General features: G+C 36.4%; 1 protein-coding gene across 7 annotated transcripts in view; it reads right to left on the reverse strand.

Annotated features, from left to right (window-relative positions):
* lrp1bb (low density lipoprotein receptor-related protein 1Bb) overlaps positions 1-23,874 on the reverse strand; it is a 308,534-nt gene that overhangs the window by 16,757 nt on the left and 267,903 nt on the right. For 6 of the 7 annotated variants that reach the window (XM_016676720.1, XM_016676716.1, XM_016676718.1 and 3 more), the window contains 16 exons: positions 22,251-22,357; positions 19,177-19,309; positions 17,906-18,012; positions 17,623-17,755; positions 16,696-16,818; positions 16,423-16,545; positions 13,539-13,682; positions 13,137-13,271; positions 12,191-12,310; positions 11,785-12,026; positions 11,382-11,605; positions 10,720-10,826; positions 8,917-9,033; positions 8,472-8,645; positions 5,586-5,711; positions 4,575-4,739 (listed from right to left, as the gene is read on the reverse strand). In XM_016676720.1, the coding sequence (XP_016532206.1) occupies positions 4,575-4,739; positions 5,586-5,711; positions 8,472-8,645; positions 8,917-9,033; positions 10,720-10,826; positions 11,382-11,605; positions 11,785-12,026; positions 12,191-12,310; positions 13,137-13,271; positions 13,539-13,682; positions 16,423-16,545; positions 16,696-16,818; positions 17,623-17,755; positions 17,906-18,012; positions 19,177-19,309; positions 22,251-22,357 (2,280 nt within the window). The remainder of the gene's footprint in view (positions 1-4,574; positions 4,740-5,585; positions 5,712-8,471; positions 8,646-8,916; positions 9,034-10,719; positions 10,827-11,381; positions 11,606-11,784; positions 12,027-12,190; positions 12,311-13,136; positions 13,272-13,538; positions 13,683-16,422; positions 16,546-16,695; positions 16,819-17,622; positions 17,756-17,905; positions 18,013-19,176; positions 19,310-22,250; positions 22,358-23,874) is intronic. The other variant, XM_016676713.1, reaches the window with a different exon arrangement.

Here is a 23,874-nt window from a genome sequence, read left to right on the forward strand (position 1 = left end):
GGTGTTGAGGAGTAAGACCTCTTTATGTGGGTTGTGCTTAACCCCTGCGTCACCACACCACTCCGTTACAGTGCCATTTCTAAAGCTTTTATGTGAACAAGTATGTTCATTAGTAAAAAAAGGAACAGTGGTGACACTTCCCAGGAGATTTCAGCCAAACAAATTTACTCCAAGTGCTATTCCGATTTATCCAGGAGGTCACAAAAGAACCCACAACAACATCTAAGACTTCACATGCATCATTTAAGGTCATTGTTCATCATACAACAAACATATACTGAGTAAAAATGGTATCCCTGTTGAGGTTTCCAAGGTGAAAACTACTGTTGATGTTAGCCAAAAACAAAAACATGAGCTTGATTGCTAGGTTTGGGAGTGAAAGTCCAGATTTAAATCTGACTGAGATGCTGTAGTATGACCTTAAAATTGCAGCTCATCCTTATCCAGCAAAGAGAAGTGGATCAAAATTCTTTCACAGAGATGTAAAAAAAGGAGATGTACGAAATCATTGCTAGATATCGTAAACACTAGTTGGCAGTTCTTACCATCTAGATTGGCTGAAACAGTTATTAGATTTAAGGGACAATTAATTTTTAAGATAGGAATCGGAATAGTTTGGATAGGTTTTTCCACTCTTAAATGAAATAATCATCTAAAATGTATTTATTGTTTGTTCAGGGTATCTTTGGCTGATGCTATAATTTGCTTAAAAAACTGAAACATTTACTTGTAACAAACAAAAACAAAAGAAGAAGAAACTACAAGGGAGCAATTGCTTTTTCACAGCAATGTGTTGTTCTTTGGTAGGTTGCCTCAGACTACAGATAAAGGATATAAAGCCTGCAGGGATTGCTAAAAAAAAGAAAAAAAAAAGAACGAAAAACCAAGCCAGATATCAGTATAAGATGATGAATTTGTTGCAAATAGTCACATCTGCTGCGGCTCCATGCGTGAACTTGTTAATTTATTCTGGTGAAATAGATTTTGGATTTGCAAGCGGAGAATTTGCTCCTAGTCACTTCCTGCACATGTGGCTGATCCCCCAAAGACCCACAAACAGAACCTCCAGAGACCCTAATTTTCTCTCTTCTTGGCCAGACTCCCCAGGGTGCGGATCAGCCCCGCAGAGTGATATCTTTGCAGCAAAGGCAAAAAAGCAACCAGTTCTTCCAGGAGCAGGCTTCAATCAAACATTACCCAGCCAAGACGTCTGAGATATGGACACACGGAGATAGGACTGAGAGCCCTTGTACTACACCCCTTACATCCAAATTACGGTTCTGGTTTTCTTCATCAGCATCTACAAGTAAATTCAGCTCAGTTAATTCAAGTCAGGGTTTTTATAATTTACACCAAATGATTCTGTTTATAGAAATACACTAGTTTTCCTAGAAATAGAGTCAAATAAAGCAAATTGCAATGGAATAAAGTGACGACAACACCTTTCTTCTATCAATTACAGTGTATAACATTGATGTTCTATTTTTCCTGAAAACTATATTTTATATAAAAGAAATAGATAGGGAAATAAACTCAAAAAGTTCTGCAAAAATAAATAAAAACAATACTCTTCTATATCAGATTCAATTGATTCTGCTTGGTCTCATGTCAAATCCAGTTACCTGAACACATCCCCAAACGGCATTTGCCTTTCCTTGACACTACCCTGGGAATAATGAGTGGAAAAGGAGGCACTGAATAGGAAATGATATATAAGTAAAAAGCCTTTCACTTTGGATCATTGTCACAGTTTTCGAGACAATAAGGATTGCAGGCAGCAGACCAAACACTGCTTCAGTCTGTTTTGAACTTGCATCTAGACAGCGCAATACGGTAGCTCTGCAGAAACCTAATAGGTGAGATGGTGATATGCATCCAAAAATCAGAAGCCATGAAAATTTCTATGGAGTAAAAAGACCCAGAGGCAAACCGCGCTGACAAGAGAGGTACACAGGTACATGAAAGCTCCAATTGCCCACATGCAGGAGACAGACTGTGATGGAAATCTGTTGCTATTAAATACTGGAACAAACTTTTTCTACTCAGCTTAAAAGAAAAAGAAGTGCGATTAAAAGCAGCAAGATGAATTTAGTTGGCTATAACCTCTGCTTTGATTTCACTTTAATGTATGAATCTTTTCCTCTTTGAAAACTTCTCAAAGCATAAATATCTCACTTGCCCCATTGATGCTGTAAAATAAACAAAAAAGAAAAGAAAGAAAAAAAAAGCTTAGAGCGTCCTTACTGCCAAAGCTAACATTTCTACGCTTATACAGAAAATGAATCAAAGACATGGGAGTTAAAATTCAATGTCACCTTGTGTGTTTATAGATAAATCTGTAGATATTCCAGCCTCTAATTGATGCCAAGCTCACTTCTGGTCCATTTTAATCACTAAAGCTGAAGATTTAGGGATATCTATTTTGACTTTAATCTCTCTTCCTCTTTTCGTGTTTGGTCACTCTTTCCAGTTAATATTTCTCAGCCTCAGACGAGCTCAGTGCAGACAAAAATCACTAAACATTTAAAGGACTGCTGTTGCAATATTTATTTTGCTCACAGCTGTCTTTTCATGATCAGAAATCCATTTTAACTAGGAGTGCAGCGCTTTCATTTAAAGGTGAAAGAAAGCCGTGCACGATAACGTGAGATGAACGGTGATGAATGGTATGCCATTTTGATAGTCAAACTCAGTGTTGTTCAAAGAAATGAAGGCATTAACCCAGCTCTTTTCTAAGGTTTTTCTTTTAAGTCAACACATTTTTCAAAAAGGGAAGATTAATAAAATATCAAAAACACTTTGGTTACTTTATTTTTTCTTAAGGATCAAAATAAAAATAAATTCTTTCTTCAACATATTCAGAACGTTAAAATAAAATGCTGTAAAGGCTATTACTCATTTATGTTCAAACAAATACCAAGGCTTCTAATACCATTTGCTGGTTGTCATTCAGCGATTACATACCTCTATTTAATGAATTCGAGCAGTCTTAATAGGGCTGTTCACTGAAAGAACATAAATGTGGAAACATAATCCACATGCTGCGAACTAAAGCCCTTCTATCATATTTGTATGTTTCTTTTTTTTAACAAATGAAGATTTTTTTTCTTTTTCTGAAGATGCAAGAGGAAAAATATACAAACTTGTAAATCAAGGTTAGACTCCTTCATTCGACTTTACATCATGATGTATTTTGACATCAAAAGATTTATTTTAGCTATTCATTAAATTGTTGGACAGACATGTTATTTTTCATCTTTCAGAATACTATAAAATAGACCTTAACCGGATAGAAAGTTGATCGTTCAGACTGTTGCAACTCAGGACCTGAAAACAAAATTGCTCACCTGGCTGGTAAAAAAGCACAACTTTGGATTTAGAAGACAAATGTGCGGCGGTTCCACAGAAAACAAATTTGTGTGCCTGCTATAATGGTTTGGGTAAGTTTGTATGAAAAACTGGGTCGATAATGTTAAACCCCAAGTACATATTGCACATCTATGTTTCGTGCTTTAAGTGAGTAACGCCTTTCTAAAGGTAGAGCAGTTTGTGTCTCAATAAATATATTACTAATGTAACTGTTGATATAAAATCCACAAATATAAGAAAATAAAAGAAACCTGTCAATGATGAGGTGATGTGTCATACACAACAGGACTCTCTTGTAAATGAGACATTGAGTCGCAAGAAATTTCTCCTGTATGAATAAAGGTTTATATGCAATAATGTGAAAAGACCTGGGGATAAGTATTGAAAACATGATCAGAAGTGTGTTCAAAAAGGCATGAAAAACCTATAACATTGATACATGTTGCAATGCACATAAGCAAAACAGAAATAAATAAATAAAAAGCTTTTTCAAGACCTTTTCACCCTTACTGTTGCAACATGCACTCGTGACACTGGTACCAAACGTAAATCTGAACTTTCAAATGTACCACTGATCACCACTGACGCCATAATCTGGAGGTGAAGAGAAAATTTAATCAGAACAAGAACGAAACAGTCACAACCAGACGCTCCACACAAGATTTCTGGTAGAGAACTGAAAAGAATAAAACCATCAGCTGTGCTCAATTCTCACAAATCAAGACTCCACTGCTGAAGTAAAGAACTAGTTGGAGCTCAGTTACCGTTCCCAGCAGAATATCTACATACATGTAGGTTTACATTCAGGCAGAACTGGTCATAAATCATTCTTCACTACTTTTTCATATATATTTCATAAGTAAGCTTTGTTTATGTTTGAACCCTCATAAAATGCTTTTTTGATATGTAAGGATATGGCGTGATAACATTTTCATTAATGCTATAAGATAATAGCTTTATTAATGGGATATTCTGGCGCTATGACAGCTTATATCCTCCTTTAATTGTAATACAAATTATTTCACTGAAACAACTGTAGAACCATACAAAGCATTCAGAAATATTGTGCATGTTTTCATAAGTACTTAGCAGGTAGTATGAACAGATAAACATGAATTAAGCTGCAAAATCTGCAACCCTGCAGAGATAAACAGGAATATCTGAATAGAAATCATGGCCCACCGCGCATATTTTAACAGACTTACCCAGTGGTGAGCCCATGCAGGTGCCTCCATTCAAGCAGTAGTCTGTGCAGTGGTTCACCTCGCAGCGCTCCCCAGAAAAGTCGGGCCAGCAGTAGCACCTCCAGTCTCCTTTCTCATTGGCCAAGCAACGACCTCCATTCTCACAGGGGGGGCGGCAGAGTTCACCTGCACAACAGCAGACCTCCCTTTACTTCGGGCTCAGGGGCGTGCCGCAGTCACATCACATCAACCGGAGGGGTGTGTGGATAAAGTCTGAAAAGCTACTTTCACAGAGGTGTGAAGCCGAAGTAGAATCCCAGCAGGAGGGCGATTTGCTCAACCTCTCAGTGTTCACAATGCCTCATGCATAAGTGGTATTACTGCCATAAAACTGCTGCTAAAATATAATTTGCTCATTTTGCCGTGTTTAGTGGGGGTGGGGGGCATAATATGCCACACAGTCCCTTGCAATGCCTTTTCTACATTTTGTTAAACCACAAACTTAACTATTAGATAGGCATGTCACATATCTGGACTTCTTAAGAGAGTGGCATGAATGAAACGACTGTTCAAAGAAAGAAATGATACTCATTTGCATTTTGACCCCTAAGTACACCGACAAAGCTACAATGAAATGGTTCAGAATAAAGCAAATTCAAGAAAGAGCCAGTCAAAGTCCAGACCTAAATCCAATTCAAAACCTGTGGTAGCACAGGACATACGTCTGATCCGACTGAGTCTGAGATTATTTTCAAAGAAATGGGCAGACATGTCTGCTTTCAGATGGAGAGTTTGGAGAGGAATGAAAATATGTGCATACCACACTTTTCAAATTTTGATTTACAAAAGCGAGAAAGGAAAACTGTATTGTTTTAGTCCCTCTTCATGTTTATGCAGCATCTGTTGTTGGTCTAACACGCAGGACATTTATGATCATTTCTGTTTGTGGTTGTAATATGTAGAAAAGATAAACAGTGGTCATAATCCCTTTTGCAAGGCAGAGGATTTCAGGATGATTATAGCCTACAGCACCTGAATTGTTGATGTCATTACAGGTGCCATTGACCAGAACTTTTCCCTCTGGACAGACACATCGGGCCCCGGTTGGGTTTAGCAGACACATGAAATCACAAGACATCCTCAAGCAGGGATTTGATGCTGTGGAGAGAAAAGACAAAAAGATGTCCTTTAAAAAGAGCTAACAGAGTAATTTATTAAGTTTGGCCTGTAATTATAACTACTTGTTTGTTTGAGGAAAGTATGGCTCTTTTTTTTTCTAAAATGAAGCAATTAATTCAAAGTGCTTTAATGTTTGGTTTGAAGAAAGGATTTTTTTCTTCAAGCAAGGAGAGGTGCTGGGCTAAATTATGTATGCGTAGGACTTCACACTGAAACATCAACAACTTTGAAATGTGAAAACAATTTCCTTTCATCAGGTTGATTTGTAGATTTTTCAAGTGCTCCTCTTAGTTCCGCCTACAGCCAAAAAAAAAAACAACAACAACAAAAAAAAACCCGACATAATGGAAGCATTCCTTAAAGTTCCAGAATAAATTCCACCAAAATTTCAAAATGTATTCATTAAAGGTACGTGGTAAACAGATTTGAAAGCTGAGGCAAGAGGAAGGGAATCAAACATGTCCAAACTACATTCATCATGCAGACAACGTTAAAACTCTCAAACCACTTTATATTCAGATCTCGATCTGAAGTTGTGGCATCAAATTTTCTCTCTTTCTAACAGCTACGATAACAATACAGTAAGCAAACCATAAGTATGCTAACACTGAGGGCACAGAGCAATGATGAAAGAAGCGTTTCCTATTTAAATTGTTGTTAGGAGGTTTTTGCTGAAGATATCAAGGCTTTACTTCACAGCTCAGTGCAACCTGAGTGCATCCTCTGCCCACAGACTTGCACATTTCGCACTACATGGCTGGCCTAATGAGTCTCTGGGGAGTGGAGGAGCTGCCCTGTAAGAGGAAAACTGACCAAGACTGAGCTCTCTTACATTCTTCAACCATTAACACCAAAGATGTAACAAATACCAGACACGGGTTTACCGCATGAAGTAAGTGAGGGGAAGGACAAGGCTGTATTGATTGGCTGCATACCAAAGTTTCCAGATTTTTTTTTAGGCTTCATATATGTAACAAAATATTGTATTTGACTCAAGTTCAATCAATAATTGCAACAAAAACAAAAACATGGTTTAAGCCTCATCAAATCAAAATACACTTTCAGATTTGGAAAAGGGAAAGATTGTGTAGAAAACTAGGTCTTGCTGTTGGAGTAGAGATAAAAAGAAAGTTGAATAAAGATGATTTTCTTTGCATGATGTCCTGGCAAAATAGCCTTAAAATATATTGAAAAACAAATGTAAACTGACACAGTGTCAAAATTATACAATTATACATTATAGGATTTAATTATACATAGTTAAAATCTAAACTTCTAAACCTCTAGTAGGTTTAGATTTCAAATTATTTTAATTCAAACCAACATTTAATTTAATCAGACAGAAAATGAGACATAAAATATATTCCGTAACATTAAGACATTCATTTACATTTTATAAAGAAATGGCTGGTCGAAAATTATTTATTCTATTCTCGACAATCAGTGGAATATTCTTTTTTCTTCATTTCAGCAATCAAGACACTTCTTATAATTACTAAACATCTTTTTTTATGTTTGAAGTTGGAAGGTCTCTTTGCCACCACAATCTGCACTTCAACCACACTTTTTCTCGCCATCAGCAAACCTCTGCCACAATTCTGACTCGATTTTTGACAGTTCTCTCAGGCAGACTTGGCTGAGTTCATTTGGACTAGTTGATGCCCTGTCACGAACCCAGCTTGTGATCATAGTTCACAAATGTTCAGAACTGTTAAGGTCAGGGGTTTCCCTAAAGCTCAACGTTAGTCTGCTTTATTAATTCAATAACAACTATTGACATATGTTTGGGATCATTTCCCAGCTGGAACACTTAGCTTAACTTTCCATCATCTAACACAAACTGTTAGATGATGGATAGAACACAAACTCAGATGAAGGAAAATACTTTAGAATGATCAGGAACAATCCTGAAACCACTAAGGCTTAAAAATATCACGACCAAGAAACTGCTGGAACACCAGTTTCAAGATAAATATGGGCCTAAATGACAGAAAGTATATTTGGAGAAGTGTGGCTGAGTATTTAAAGTTTACCAATGGAATACTGTGAAGCACGGGGAAGGCAGTGTGATGAATATGTCCATTACTCTGCTGCCAAATGGTACTGGTGCATTGCACTTAGCGACTAAAATAAAGTCTTTAACTTTATGTTAGATCAACAGCGATTGGTAGAAACTTGAAGATTATTAGGTGCTTCAACAGGTGGTCAGAACCACAAAGAAAGTTTTAGCATTAATAAAGTAATATGGAAAGCCCCGGTCTCAACTATACAGAAAATGTCCACTATTCTGTCTCTGTGCAGGCAATTTACATTATTTCTACCAATTCTGCTAGAGGATTGATCAAGCTAGAGCGTTTCTGATGGCTACAATATGTGGTCATGGTGCAACTTGCTAGTGGACATTAGACAACAATATTGGTAAGAGTTTATATATTCTATCGAATGTAGATGAGAGAAAACCCACAATAAATAATGTGTAAATGAATAGTTAGATGAAGGGTTGATTAACAAGCAGAAGAACATAGTCTGTATTTTAAAATCTGTGAGATATTCTGGTTTTTATTCAACTTTAATCTATCTGCAGGTATTTCATTTATATACAGTTATCTATTTTTTTTTCTTTTTTAAGATATTTTTACATTAAATGTGGTATGTTTTGTTATTCTGCTGCTGTAACAAGTGAAGTTCCCCACTGTGGGAATGATAAAGGACTACTCTGTTTGAATCAGGAGGACTTACCGTCTTGCTGTTTGTAACGGTGGGAGACAAAAACATTGGTGGGCCTCTCCACCCCCAAATAGAGAATCTCCACCGCCTGTTTGCCGTACTTGTGAATCTTGAAGAGCTCATGTTTTAGTCCAGTTCCATAGATGTAGTCCTCAAATAAATCAATTCTGTATGGCTGAGAAATTCCTGAAGATACAGCAGTGAAAATGAAATTCAGAATACCGAGGATGCAGAATGTTTGTACCCTGCGACTCAGAAAGTAAAAGAAACAATGTTTGTGGAGGGCAGATTGATCTTAATACAACCTAGCCTTCTGAGACACACCGGCAATACTGCTGCAATTATTTGATAAGATGTTGTGCAGCACGAATATCGTGGCTTTAAATGAAAAAAAAAAAAAAAAAAAAAAAAAAAAAAATGCTTGTACTTTGTTTGTTTTTTTCTCTTTGGGGTTTACCGTGTCTGTCGCTGATTGTCACAAGGGGGTCCGAGCCATCCAATCTCATGCTCCCTATCTGTGAGAGCTCAGGATCAGCCCAGTAAATACGCTGGTTGAAGTAATCAATTGCCAGCCCTGTGGGAGGATGAAGGTAAGCAATTTATTTACCTGACAAATTAAACTGAAATCATTGAAAAATCCCTCAACGCAGGAGACCTTCAGGTCAAGAAAGTCAGATTAGTTGTAGAAGGAGAAGCTTTGTATTTTAAAACCCAATCTTTGTGCTTGTATAGAACATTTCAGCTGTGAACTGAGGTTTGATGGTGGATTTTGCCCATTAAAATTCTTTCACTTTCTCTCAAAACTCTAACTAGAAAACCGAGGACGCCGCTTAGGCATGTAAATGAATCTTTGTTTTTTCCTTTCAGCTCTCCAATGATGAATTTCTCTCCTTGTGACCGAGACAGAGCATTGGTCTCTTGTATTAAAGGAGGCCAAAGCAGCTTTTCAAAACTAGATCAGCACTAAGTGGCTCCCTCTAGACCTTCAGACACAAACTGAGTGGCTGTTAACTACTCCTTACTTGTTTTATACTGACTTCAGTGGTGATCTTAAAAAACTATATATATATTGTTATTATTTAAAATAGCTTGGTGTATTAATTTGAACACCTGAAACTGACTTTTAAATTTTCATTATCTGTAATCATTAAAATGAAGAGAAACATATCACAACAATGATTCTACACAATACATGGAATTAAGATGAATTTGTTTCCAGTAGGAAACATGTGTCTTGAAGTTCACTTTTTGAAAGGAATGCACAAATAAAAGAACTTTTCTATGGTTCTAATTTATTGAAATGCATATGGAAGTAGCTGAAATTAGAAAAGTAGTTATTGAGGGTCTCTGCTGAATTGAAGGAAGCAATAAATGCAGACTGCATGTTGGGCTGGCCAACAACACTCAATTACAAAAGCATTATGCTAAGTTGTTTGTGTTGCAGCATTTTGTAGATGTTTTTTTTTTCCACGGTATGCCCTTTGAATACAGATTTTAAAAGAAAAACTTTGAGAAAGAAACATCTCTTCCTCCTATGAAGAGTAATTTCAAAGCTTTTTTGGCATTAGGACTCACTTAGACTTGGAAACTGCAAATAAAACAATAAATATTCCCAAGGATTTTTACACTTCTTTACCAGAGAAACCAATAAATGCTAAAGAGTCTGATTTTACAATGAACTAGAAAATACAGAAACATGTGTACTTTATTGATTAAAGTGTTTTTTGTTCACCTTGGTATAATTATGTTTCATATAATTGCTATGGTAGGAAGACCTATTTTCACACACCTGTTTGCAAAGACGCACTTATTTATCAATGTCTCACAAAAAGGTGCTACTGGTTCAGCTTCAATAGTATCAAAAGGAAGCCTTGCAAATATGACAAGTTAATTAGTTGAAACGCACCACTACACATCTAGTATACATTAAATGTATCTTTAGTAGAAACTTTGGTACAATATATCGTATGTAAAAAACGGTATGACAATTCAAAGGTAAACAAAAAAGTCCTTTGTGTGTTTTCATTTTCTATCATGCACCACAGAAGGCCACACTGCTTGTATAATCAAAAAGGAATTCATTTTACATGCGCGCATAATCAGTCCCAAAGATGGACTCACAGCATAGGAAAAACACACAGTGATAATGCGCCTTTTTCCGTTTTCCAGACATCTCCACCGAATGACACCAAGGTAATAAAAAGGTACCATAGAGAGAGAAAAAAAAACATACAGAAATAATAAAAGCAGATATACCTACCAGTGGGTCTCCGAAGATTTTTCTCCAAGAGAACTCTGCGTAATGATCCATCCATGGCTGATTCCTCTATTTGAGAGTGATCGCCAATAACACTCCAGTACATCATTCTGCAAGAAACCATGCAAATAACAGTGCAGGATTCAACATGAATATAAAATAAATACGACATACAAAAAAAAATATGCGTTAATGTAGCCTGATAACACATGCATAGCACTTTATACGCATAGGGGCCAATTTTATAAATTCCTGCCACAGCCTTCTTTCTCAAGAGTTCTAGTATTTTTTGAATCTTGTACTGTTGTTGCAACAAACATATTGTGAATTAACATATGAAATAATAGCAATATTTCTCCCACATTTTTTATTTACAGCCAAATGCAAAGTAAGATAATGGAATGAGAAAGATTAAAATGTAGTTATGGTACCTACATACCATGACTATGGGATGCAAGTATATAATTACACAATTGGTAGTAAAAGTTTACATTTTTTCAAAAACATTGCTCCTACATGGTATTAAAAAGAAAAGTCCAAAAATGTTTAAATATGGAATTCATATTATAATTTTAATAATCCGATTCATTCCACAAAGCTATAAGAATAATGCATTTTAAGGAGTGTGATCAAGAAAAAAAAGAGTGTCTGAGTACACAACTCACCCCCTGGCTGGGTTTACAGTAATGGCATATGGCTCTCCTGCTATGTCAGTAATCAAGCGAGTGCAATTTGGTCCCTTAAGTTGGCCCACATTTATGGAATATCGTAATTTAGTCCAGTGGGCTGTGTAATAGCTGAACCAGTGCATCCGGGAGTGATCAGTCCAATAAATGTTTCCCGTGATCCAGTCAGCAGAAATGTCTCTAGGACGACGGAAATCTGAACACTGTAATGCATAAAAAGCAGGTTCTCTTATTCAAATCCTGTGCGTGCATCATCTAAACTTGTCACATAAAAGGCAACGCAGTAAAACATCACGAAACACACAGTTTATAAACTCGGACAACTCATGAAGCAATAGCAGTTTTTGATAGATGGACAAATAAAGGCACTGGAAGCACTTACAATGTTCTTAACATTTGCTTTTGTTTGGCCTCTTTCAAGAGTGTCCTTGTAAAAGATCCCACCAGGGTTAAACTGGGTAGCCCATATAAACTTTTGCTGATGAAACAGAACATCCATCCCGATAATGCGAGCATTGTCCTCAATGTGAGTGAGCAGTTTATGTCCCTGGCTCTGGTTATATGGATACACAAAGCTTCGGATTTCAGTGTCGTTGGCTATGTAAAGCACTCTGTCATCTTGTCCTGCAAAGACAGTCGTTAATTTGAGAAAAAAAAAAAGAAGGAAATGAAAGCTTGTATAAATGATTAACATCCTACCCTGTGCAGTTTAAGCATGATACATAAAAATAGATCAAACAAATGTAAGCCGAGCCTGAAACTGGAACACATTTCGATAATATTCATACCTTTAACAACACAGTTGCCGTTCATCTCCTTATAGTTCCGATCGCACGTACATTTAAAGGATCCCTTAGTGTTTGTGCAGTAATGAGGACATGTGTCAAACTGGAGACACTCATTCATCTCTGGAAAACAAGGGAGAGAGATGTAACATCATTACAAATCTATATGTTTCCGTGTCACTGAAACAAAGTGCGGAGTTAAAACATGTAAAGGCCAACAACTTTAATTTTCTTTGCCCTGCACATTTCATACGAGGTGAAAAGTGTTTCATCTGTTCCTGGAAAGTTCAAGTAACTTGTGACACATGCAGAACAACAGAATTTTTCTGAGTACATTTCAAACGTTTTTATGCCTTTCTATTATTTTTCCTCTAAAAACCACTATCTGGCTTATGTTGGTTTATCTGCCCTAGAAAGGGTAACAATGTTCTTTTTAAATTTAAATTATTTCTCTTTATCTTCACTCATGGTGTTGAAGAGGATAACTATCTTTGCAGTTGAGCTAATACATCTATTTATTTGAAACAAGATTTTAAATTGAAAATGTTGCTCATTTAATCAATATTGCATTTGATTAAAATGCAATTAATTGTGATTCTTTAATTACAGACCCTGAAATTAACTCCAATAAAAATGTAATCATGTCCCACCACTAATTACTCCTTTTTGTTGATAATAAACAGACCTCTCTGATGATGAGTCGTCTACCAAACCATTGGAACAAGACAATAAAAAGTATTATTTCCATCTTGACATTTTGTTGAAGTTTTAGAGATTTTTGTTCATAAAATTCATTCATCCATTACTTGTCTAAACCCCCTTGCTATGAAATTCCCCATAATTTTAACCTTTAAAAGCCTACAAGTCTACAATTAGCAAAGGTTTTAGCGAATATGACTCCCACCATTTCCTAGCGTAACAAACCAACACAGAAATACTCATACGTTACCTTCACACTGGCCCGTCTTTTGGTTCCTCTTGAAACCAGGTTTGCACTGACATATCGCATTAGCATTTGTTTGGTTGCAAATTGCATCCTCCCCACATGGATTTGTTTTCTTTCCGCACACATCTCCACTGGAAACTACAAATAAATACAGGCCTTTGATTATGCCTCTGAATCTCAGTTGACTGCTGGGGTTTTCCTTTGATGTGCAACAGCTAAGAGTGCATCCTAATCACTCACACAGAACACAACACACCTCAAACATTTATTATCACAAACAACAAAACCTTGCATCTCAAATGAGAAGATTGCTGTTCTTCGCGATAACCTCACAGGGAGCCACGCTGCATCTCTTGCAGGAGCTTCAATGATATCTTTGCAAAAGTTACCAGCTGGTGTTCTTACATGACTTGCAGTCCTGCTCGTCTGAGCCGCCGTCGCCGCAGTCGTTGAAGAGGTCACACTGAAGCGGCATCGGGATGCAACGTTGATTACTGCAGGTGAACTCTGTCTTGCCACAAGGCCGAGGCCTTCCAGCTACCACTTCTGCTTTGAGGAAAAAAAAAAAGTAAAGAAAACAAAGAAAAGTAAATATAAATCTTTTTTGTAAATATGGAATTAAAACAACTGAAGAGTTAATGCAATTGCATTAACTCGGTTGTAACTGTCAGAGGCAGGTCAAACACTGGAACATTGATTCAACTCATTCTTTCCAAACTGTTTATGTCAAAAAGGGACAAAAATGTTTCGATATAAACCTGTTTACTTTTTAGTTCTCTGTTTTTTTTATTTTTTGGAAAATAATAAGACACTCGAGCTACTTCAATGTAGAAAAATCTAACAGAGTGATTAAATGGTTCTATTCATTGAGGGGCAAGTTCTCTGAACTATTTGTTTATACCAAGTGAGTATAAATCTGAGCTTGTTCATGTTTGTAATTCTGAAAAAGAAAGAAAGGTAGACCTGCCCTTTTCAAAAGCTCTGCAACAAACTTGTACCTGCTGTTTGTCAAAGTAACTAAGTGAAATGATAAGTAAAACTAACAAATGATAATTGGCATGTGTTTATTTGTTAATTTTAACATATTTTATTTATGAACGTCAATTTAAGTTTTAAAAAGTATAACATTTGGTAGTATATATATGCATGTTTTGTCTGAATGCGTTTAGTGTAATCTGCTTTTGAATCCAGTGCAAATTTTAGATACAAAACAGTTGAAAAAAATGGAGCAGTTTGGACTGCTTCGTACGTTTCCTCTTGGAAACACATCACACAATTATTGCCATAGCAAAGCAGAATTAGGCACACTTTCGTTATTGTTTATGTTCATTGTAATTTTATTTTCGCTATTTTGAGCTGACGTCCAAAACAAATTCAAAGTTAGTGTTTCAAGACCTTCTTAGAAGGTTTGTGCTTACCTAAGGCATAGACATGCAAGCAAATAATATTCCTCTATGTGTTCTGCTTTTCTCAGCAACACCATTTCTAGCACAGGTTAAAGCCGGTGATAATAAATAGAATTATTTAAGTCATGTCTAGGCTTCAATATTTAACACAATTCCACAGCAAATTTGGAATTGTTTTGATAAGTCATTCATTCGATATATTTGCTCCTTATATACCTGCTAGAATTCAACCTGAACTCATCTTTATACCATCACCTCAAAAAAAAAAAAAAAAAAAAAAAAAAAAAAAAAAAGAAATATGTAGTATCTTGTCCCATTGAGATAGGACAGAACCACTGTTTATGGTTTAGGATACAAATTTCATCCACGTGTTTGATGTGTGACCAGTGAAGTTTCAGCTAGCTAACCATTTGCCCATTGCAGTGTTTTTAAGTTTTTCATGATCTGACAAAACACATAAAATGTTTTATTCTATGTATTATCTTAAAACTTTCTGGGAGTGCATAGCTTGTTTCATACTATTCAGCAGTGGGAATATCATCGATCACTACACAATTAGAGTATTGGCATATGTCAGTGTGAACAAAGTTCAGGGCTGTTCAACTAAAAACACAAACTGAAAGAGTGCAGTGTGGGATTTAGAGTGTTGCACTTCTTCCTTGCTCACAAAGGTATTTTCTCAGAAGTTACTGTTATTGGCTTTGGAGTTCTGATGTTTGCTTGATGCCGTTGCTCAGCTTCACTGCACACTAAATTGAAATCCTCACTTGATCCAAAGCATTCAGCACTGCACTCCCAGCAGCTGAGTGGATCTCATACTGCAGAGCTTATAAAGCAGTCAATCGATTAGATGTTAAACACAGGAGAAAAAGATGAGCAGCCTGTCCGCATCGTTCTTGATGGTAATGTAAGATATATGGACAAAGCAGTGGGTGACGTGAGTTTCAACTGTAGGCTGCATGAACTCCAAGCACTGCACCATATATACATAAACAAACTGTCCAAGTGAGGGCCATTGATTGTAATAACTTTAATGCGCTTAGAGACGGATGGCTTATTGGCAAAGACTAGAATTTGTATAACTTGGATTGACTGCAGTACAAAAATATTGACTGTCACATCCCCACAGCAAATGACAGTTAATGTGTCAATTTTCAGTTTAAAGAATGTACACAATCACATCTTTTCTGCAGCTAGTCGAGAAAGAGGTTATTATCTTAGCGGCAGGTAAAATTGCAGTTTGATTTTCATCTTCCCATTTTTTTCTGTGTATTGTAAAAAAAAAAAAAAAAATGTATGTTTGGCACTCTCCAACAATGTGAGAATGAAAAGGAAAGGAGCATAATGAAGTGATGGGGAGGAGGATGATGGGATTAAGATGAAATTGAGGAGATGGATAGATGGAAGAGGCAATACAATGGTGAGAGGTAATGGACTGAGGTAAGAGATGGATGAGGGTCTCAATGGAATCAGAGAGAAAGATGAATGAAAGACGAGAGAAACAAGAGAATGATGGAAAACAGGAGCTATTTCTCCTTTTTTTCTCTCTGTGAGAATTTACAGACAGCTTGTGCTGAGGAAAGATATCAGGACACCAGAAAAGGGAGAATCAAAGCGTTTGGAAACATTAAAATGGGTATTTTCACTTTGACATCAAAAAGGGGACACAAAAGCTAAAACTATTTTGCACATTTTTTCCCTGACATTGAAATGAAAAAAAAAAAAAAGAAAAAGAAAAAAGGAAGAAATAATAAATAAAAAGCCACAGATCTGAACATACAGTAAGTGGAAACAATATCTGCTTCAATGTTTATCAACCACCAAGTGTTCATACATTTTCTACATAAACAACCTTTTTGCAGAATCAAATGTTTGCTTCCTACCGCATTCTTCTTCATCCGAATTGTCGCCGCAGTCATCCACTTTGTTGCAGACTTGGTCCATGCGCAGACACACATGATCGTTTCTACAGCGGAAAGGCCTCGTAGGTGGGCAAGGAAGCTTAGCTGGAGGCCAAAAGATGCAGAAACAAATTAATTTGCTGTTGGGATTAAAGAGAGGCGGCAACATCTTTTCTCTAGGGGTACAGAGAAGTAAAAAAAAAATGCATCAGGTGGCTTTTAGGTGTTATCTTGTGAGTGGTATTTTAAACTTACCACACATTTCTGCATCTTCATCAGAGTTATCGCCACAGTCATCCTTGCCATCACATACCCATGTGTGGAGCTTACATAAGGTGTTATTACAGATGAATTCATCGGCTCGACAGAAAAATGTTCCTGCAGTCACATAAAGTTTCCAAAATTTTTAGCACAGCAAGTTAGGTAAAAAAGTACATTTTTAGATATCATGGAGTATCTCACCTTATTAAATCAAAAGGCTAAAACTCTTTCTGTATTGAATCTTTAGCTACATTTTCATCTGTATTATGTTTGATATCTATTCATCTCCTGTGCTTTTGCAAATGTCATATTACTGGATTTACTTTGACCTTCTAATATTAGATGTTAATTTGTTTTGCACAATTTATTTTATGAATGCTGCAGCTTTTAGCATAAGCTTTTATATTCATAATAACATTCCAGTCAGATATGATTGTTCCTTTTTATTCTTGAGTGGACTGAAAATACAAATTCTTCCACTTTTGAAAAACAAAAACTGCGTTTACGAGCTTGATTTTTTTGTGTGTGACTTTGATAAACAACACAGGGTCAGAAATATACATACAGCCTAAAAAAACACACACATATCTACTGACCCATATATATATATATACCCTTTCTTACAGGGAAAGTTAGATATGGTTTTTATAAGAGGCTTTTAGACCAAATAGGTGGGTATGTATATATCTGAGGCTTTGTTTCTAAATGTGGGCCTGTCTGAATTGAATAAAAATAGATTCCCAGAATTGTATTTTTTGAAGTTCTCTATAAAATAATCATTTCATCCTGGAAAAAGAAAGCATCAAATACATTATTTAAAAAAAAAAAAAATCATGTCTATTATGAGTATACCTAACCTTCTACCTGGAACTATATGATATAACATATTGCGGTATTATTTAAGTGTTTCCTTCTTTTTACCATGGTTGCAGTTTTCTTCATCGCTGTGATCCATGCAGTCCAACACGTCATCACATCGCCAGCGTCGAGGGATGCAGTGAGCGCGATTCAGGCACAGAAATTCATCCTCTCTGCACTCCTTCACACAACCAATCTGTCCAACAACAACAAAATACAAAATCCTCAAGTAGCAACCATGAAAAACAGACTCTTTACACAGTAATCTGTTGAAGCACAATTCACAATAAACACACATTGGTGTGTGATGCCTTTAATTCCTGGAAACGTGTGAAGCTGTACTGACCTCATCTGAGCCGTCAAGGCAGTTGTCATGTCCATCACACCGCAGGCTGGCTGACACACACCCTCCACTGGCACACACATACTCATTTACAGAGCAAGATGGGCCCACTGGAAGAAAAAGCGGAAGATATTATTTACGGAAGGCGCAGCACTTTAGCTTTCTTAACTATTACAAAGCTCTAGACTAACACTGTTCTGACAGAAAAACCAATGGTTTCTCTTAAAAGTATTTCTTCAGTGATGACAGGATCACAGCTTTTGTTTTTTGCTACAAAGCTGAACTGAAACAATATTTCAGTTCAGCTTTGTAGTTCAGTTCATATTTTCAGGATCTGCTTCTAAAACTGATTTGCACATTTCTGAAGGTCCCCTGAGAAATGTTCTTATCATGTATTTTGGTTCTGGGTGATTGTCTATATGCCAGTTGAAAATGTTTATCAGACAGGCAAAGACAACTAATGTTTTAATAAATTAAATTTTCAGTAAGACTTATCAAAAATGGAATAATAATCAATGGAATTAGAGTGTTATATAAAGTTCTCAGAAAAAAAAAAATTATAAAATGAGTCACTAGAAACTGTTACACAATGATTAGATAAGTGATTATGAAATATGGGCAGAATTTGGTGAAAGCTTAGAATAGAGCAGAGGAAATCTTAAAAATCCTTCAAATCAATTATCAAATAATAACCTATTGCCTAATATTGAGGGGCCACTTCACTTCCAATATATTTTCAAGCTAGACAAAGAGATATGGAGTTTGATAGATTTTTTTTTTTTTGGATTGTAAGATGTGCTTTTGATTGAAGCCTTTCTTCTACGGACATGAATAAAAACATTTCTGAATATCTGGAGGTGGGATGAACACTTCTAGTTTATTCATTATTCAATTCCTCTGATTCCTTTTCACAGCAGTCTGCCAAAGATGGATTGATTCTGTTTGTCGAAATAGAGATCCATTCACTTATCACTAGTTATAATGAGATAATATATCGACCTAAATATCTGAACATATTGTTTGATTACTTTTTTTTTCTTATTAGTGAGCCATGAGCAAAAATGTGAAGCATAACTTTTCATGAAGACCTTTTAGACTGCCCAGGGAAAAAGGAAAAAAAAATCCTTTTTTTTTTTTTGACAAAAAGATTTTTTTTATGAATAATTTTGGTTTTTGTACAGGAAACTTTTGATCTGAGAAATAACTCGCAGAACATGCAGCCATCCTTTGAGCAAAAATGAAAATCATTTGAGTTATTTTTGCTAGGTTCACACCTGTTCCATGGCAGCTTTTTTCATCTTCCCCCATCTTGCAGTCTTCTTGACCGTCACACAACCACTTGAGTGAGATGCAGAGGTTGTTGTGACACCGAAACTGGTCATCGGCACAGCGCGCCTCACAGCCTCTCTGAGAACAAATTCAGAGAATAAGAAAGTAAAAAAAAAAAAAAAGACACAAAAAATTATTTTGATTTATAATCATTTGTATTTCACACCAATGATTACACATTAGCTATAAAATCAGGAGTTACTTTTGTAAAAATAATGTGATGATCCACAAATTTTTATTAAAATATTAAAAGCTGATAACACAAGAAATAAAACATGTTTCTATACAGCTTATCTTAGGCAAAGTAAAAGGAAGATATTAGTTAAGCATATGGAAATCTATGATGTTTGTACTAAATGTAAAAGAAAAAAAAATGTTTTTGTATGGTGATTAGTGATACTAATCAGTTACAAATGAGGATTTTAAGTGATTAACTTTTGTGTCAAATATAGACAGGAAACTCCATTGTCCACAGTAAGAAAACCAAAGGTTTATGGAGAATGTCCAGACTAAGATCCTGCAGGATGTCCTTGACTAAGCTGACAAAGCAGTGATGGCTAACCATTCAATGAGGTTTTTGACTAGGTAGATAATGGGGCAGTAGTGGTTACAACATCAACAGCAACATTAAGGATTGATCAAAAAGGAACAGGACTCAAAGAGGAGGAAATCACTTGGACTCAGAAGAGCATAACCTTAGGAACAGCTAAGATCCTGCACAGAACATAAAGAACCCCAAGATAAAGTAGAAGTGCCAAAGAGGAAAGAGTGTTTGTAAAGCCTTGGGGTTGTTTTGGGGATAAGGACTGAAAAGATTTTCAATTTAAACATTGAGTTAAGGGAAACGAGGAAGAAATTAAGATTGCAAAATTATTTTAAAAGGATGATATTATGTATTTTCCAATCATTTAGTGCCATTTCATAGCACAATCAAGTACTTAAATTACCTTCAGTTATTAAATTTCCATATATATCAAACACAACATGAAATAAATTTGACTTTACATTTCATTGCTTTGAAATTGGACCAGTGTCTCTTAAAGAAGCTTCTACTCTTTCTGACACTCTGCCTTCAGCTCGTCGCCACAACAGTGCTTCTCATTATGGCATTCACAAACGTCCTTTGAGGTGTTGCAGTGAGACGTAGTTAGTTTGAAAAGCTCAGCAGACAGGTAGTTCAACCAGGTGTTTATTATTACTGCTGCTAATTACTTTGGAACCCTGTGTGGACGGCTTGGGGAAGGGGTGTTCTGTGAGGACAACAACAAGCTATGCTCAAGTCTTCAGTTGCAAGAAGCTTTGTAGAAATAAGCGGCACATTGTATAAGCAAGCGTTTAGGTTCCCTGAATGGCTTCTACGAGAGATTTAAGGATTTCTCAAACACGCAGGAAAGAATCAAAGGAACACTCCAAGTACCTTTTGAATACCTGGAGTGTACAAACATGATATACAGCTCAAAACAGTCGATTTTACGTAACCCCCTTTAAAACAACTACTTCATTTGGCTGATAATATGAAAACACCTACTAATGCCCACTGACATTTGACATATTAAAAAATAGCAATCTGTGTTGAAGCAATAAAACTGGTCATAACATGAAAATATGCGAATGTGGCACTATTCTGGAAAATGTTCCTGAACTTTAACAACTACTGCAAGCTAATGACATACTAATGCAGTCCTCAAACCTCACAGTCCACCCATAGCTTCAAAGGTTTGCAAATAGGTGAAGAGGCGGTGCTTTTATAAATGTGCTTTGAGTTTTCTAAAAAAAATAGATGAGCTGCTTTTAAACTCAGCTAGAGGACTCTGAAAAGAAGTTAATCATTACTTTTACAAAGTCATGAGAAACCCTCTTAGGTTTTGTTTTTTTTCTGTTAGGACTCGTGCCCAGTAGATGCACACACTCCTTTAAGATAATTAAAACCCGTTTATACCAAACTACCCCCAAATTGGACCATTCCTTCTGGGTGTTTATTTTTGACCTTAATTTAATGTCTTACACAAAGCATTTGCAAACATGAATTCCGAAAGCGAACACTTGGGATAAACTTCACAAAGGGTTAATTAGGGTTGAAGCACCTGCATGCAAAGAGATTACATATAAAACAAATATTATGAATGTTAAAGAGGGAAAAATGCTAAAAAGAATAATGAATTTTAACAACAAGCTTTTATCCTTGTATTATGCATCACAAAACAACATTATCTGTAATGGGGCTTTATTTCTTCATTTTTAATGCAAATGCTATTTTTCCATGCACTGTCAAAATTAATGCGCGTTTAGGTTCATTTTGTCACGTATTATCTGCGTCAAATTACAAAAGCAGTTTTAAGCTTTAAAAAATAAAGATATTCAGGCGTCTGAACGAACTAAACAACCAGTCTTTGTTAGTTCTACAGGCATGAAGGATTAGGATTACCAATAGCAAATTAATATGGTTTTTCATGCTCTAGTGCACTGGAAGGTAGAATAATTCATCACAGTAAAATATCCTGTACTGTTCTGCAGTGCGACAACCATGGCGAGGAGATTTATATCAGCACAGTGAAATATAACTAAAACAGGAATTTTTTCAGAGCTAAATTTCATTTTTTTTCTACAACTGCAATGCTTAATTCAAACTTGAGCTACGTCTCTACTGACAAACTAAACTAGTGATCAGTTACGTAGAAAAATACATTACCTGTATGCTATAATTTGGCTCTGATCCACTGTAATTTATGAGTGTTGGTGACCCAATTATGTCGTTTTGATCTCTTTTCACAATATTACACTCTTGATAATGCAACCTTTAATTTTAATGCAAGCTACCTATTGACCCACTAATTACACATTTGCTAACACATAATGATTTAATGGGGTATGATGGACATCCTGTCTGTTCAGACTAATAAAAACCCATATGCCACACAGCCCAAAATGTAGGTGTGTCGTAGCTCTGCTTGTGAAGTCATTTTATGTGGCAAATTTAATTCTTAAAAATAAACAAAAACAGTAAAACTCAGGAACTGACCTCATCTGAATTGTCCAAGCAGTCATAATCTCCGTCACAGCGGAACCGGGATGAAATGCACTCTCCATTTGCACAGGCAAAGTCTTTGTGGTTACAGGTGACAGGCTCTGTATGGGAAAGAGAACATTCACCTTTTATTAATTCACACATGTTCATGAATTTTGTGCTAAAGCAATGGTAAAAATTATTACTGTTCTGAACCAATTCCAGATGCTAGTTTAACTTCAGATACATGTTGTTGGTTTACTGCAGTGGTTCCCACTGCAGTAAACGGGGCATCGACTTTGGGGGCATCGACTTTGGGGGCAAAATGAATGTACGTAGCTGAAAATAGACACCAACATCGGTAGCCTACAAGGTACTTGTTAAGCTTAAGGTTCTGTATTGATATTAGCTAGTCATCTTTAGCTAACATTACCTGCATCCAGCAGCTTTACTCAACTCAGTCGGTTAGTTTGGAGGGAAAAACTGTGAAAAGTTCTTTGCATTTTGCTGGTTTGCTGCCGTGATTCTAACACAAACCTACGTAGCTCCGCCCAGCAGCAGCAGGTCTCCTTCACAGGTGGAAACCCAGCGCGAGCGTCGTAGCACTCATGTTGTGTTTAAAGGCGGCTCGGAAAAATAGGTTACAACATGTTAACAACGGATTAAACAGTTTTAACTGATAAAAGTGACAGAGGACACAGATATGGGAAGTGTGGAAGCCTCTACTGTATCAAATTGACAGAGGAATAACAGAGAGTTGGCCATTCTAAGGTAAAAACACAGCGCATACAGTGTTCATGTTTTTTTTTTTTTCATCCAGACGGCTTCCCGCGCCCCCCCTGCAATGATACGGTGCCCCCCCTAGGGGGCGCGCCCCACAGTTTGGGAACCTCTGGTTTACTGTAAGATACAGACAGGCTACGATTTTAAAGTAGTGCAGAAAATCTCTGTCATCGTTTACAACTTCTAATTCTGTTTGGTAGACTTTCTACCAGAGAAATCCTCTTCAATAAGAGAAAGCCAGATGGAGCACTGAGAGGAAATTAGTAATAAGGGGGTTGTGTGGAAAAGCAATGGCCAGGCTGATTACGTATTTATAATTATTACAACTAAGAGTAAAATATATTATAGTAAAATTTTAAGCTCATATTGCTCATTGGTTTTATAGAGTTTCAGTGTGGGACTTGCAATCTGCAAATAGATGTCCTTAAAAGGCTTGGATCGAATTCAGCTTTATGGATCAGCATATGCCTGGTAAAAACTTTATGTTTTATCCTTTAATGTCATTTTGTATTCAAAACTGGGAAAGGCTAAATCACTTCAGAAAAAATGCATCAGCATAAACATAAGAAAATCAAAATGTACCCATTGATTCAGGAGTAAGAACTTCTCACTGAAAACAAGAATCTTGTATCTGCTATTAGGGGTAGTCTCTCCCTACAGACAATATTAGACTGGTGCTAAACAGCTGGATTAGATTCATTGTCTGGGCCCTCCCTTGTTATCATGGGCTGTTAGCTAACCATGGGCATGTATTATGAGTTGTGCTGTAAGACAGACTCCCAGCAGGCATTGCAGCAAAATCTGATTTGCAGCCCCTCTACTGTCTGCTGGTCCAGCTGCTTTATGTCTTTTTTTC

The sequence above is a fragment of the Poecilia formosa genome, unplaced genomic scaffold (assembly GCF_000485575.1).
Source record: "Poecilia formosa unplaced genomic scaffold, Poecilia_formosa-5.1.2 Scaffold140, whole genome shotgun sequence".
Classification (NCBI taxonomy): domain Eukaryota; kingdom Metazoa; phylum Chordata; class Actinopteri; order Cyprinodontiformes; family Poeciliidae; genus Poecilia; species Poecilia formosa.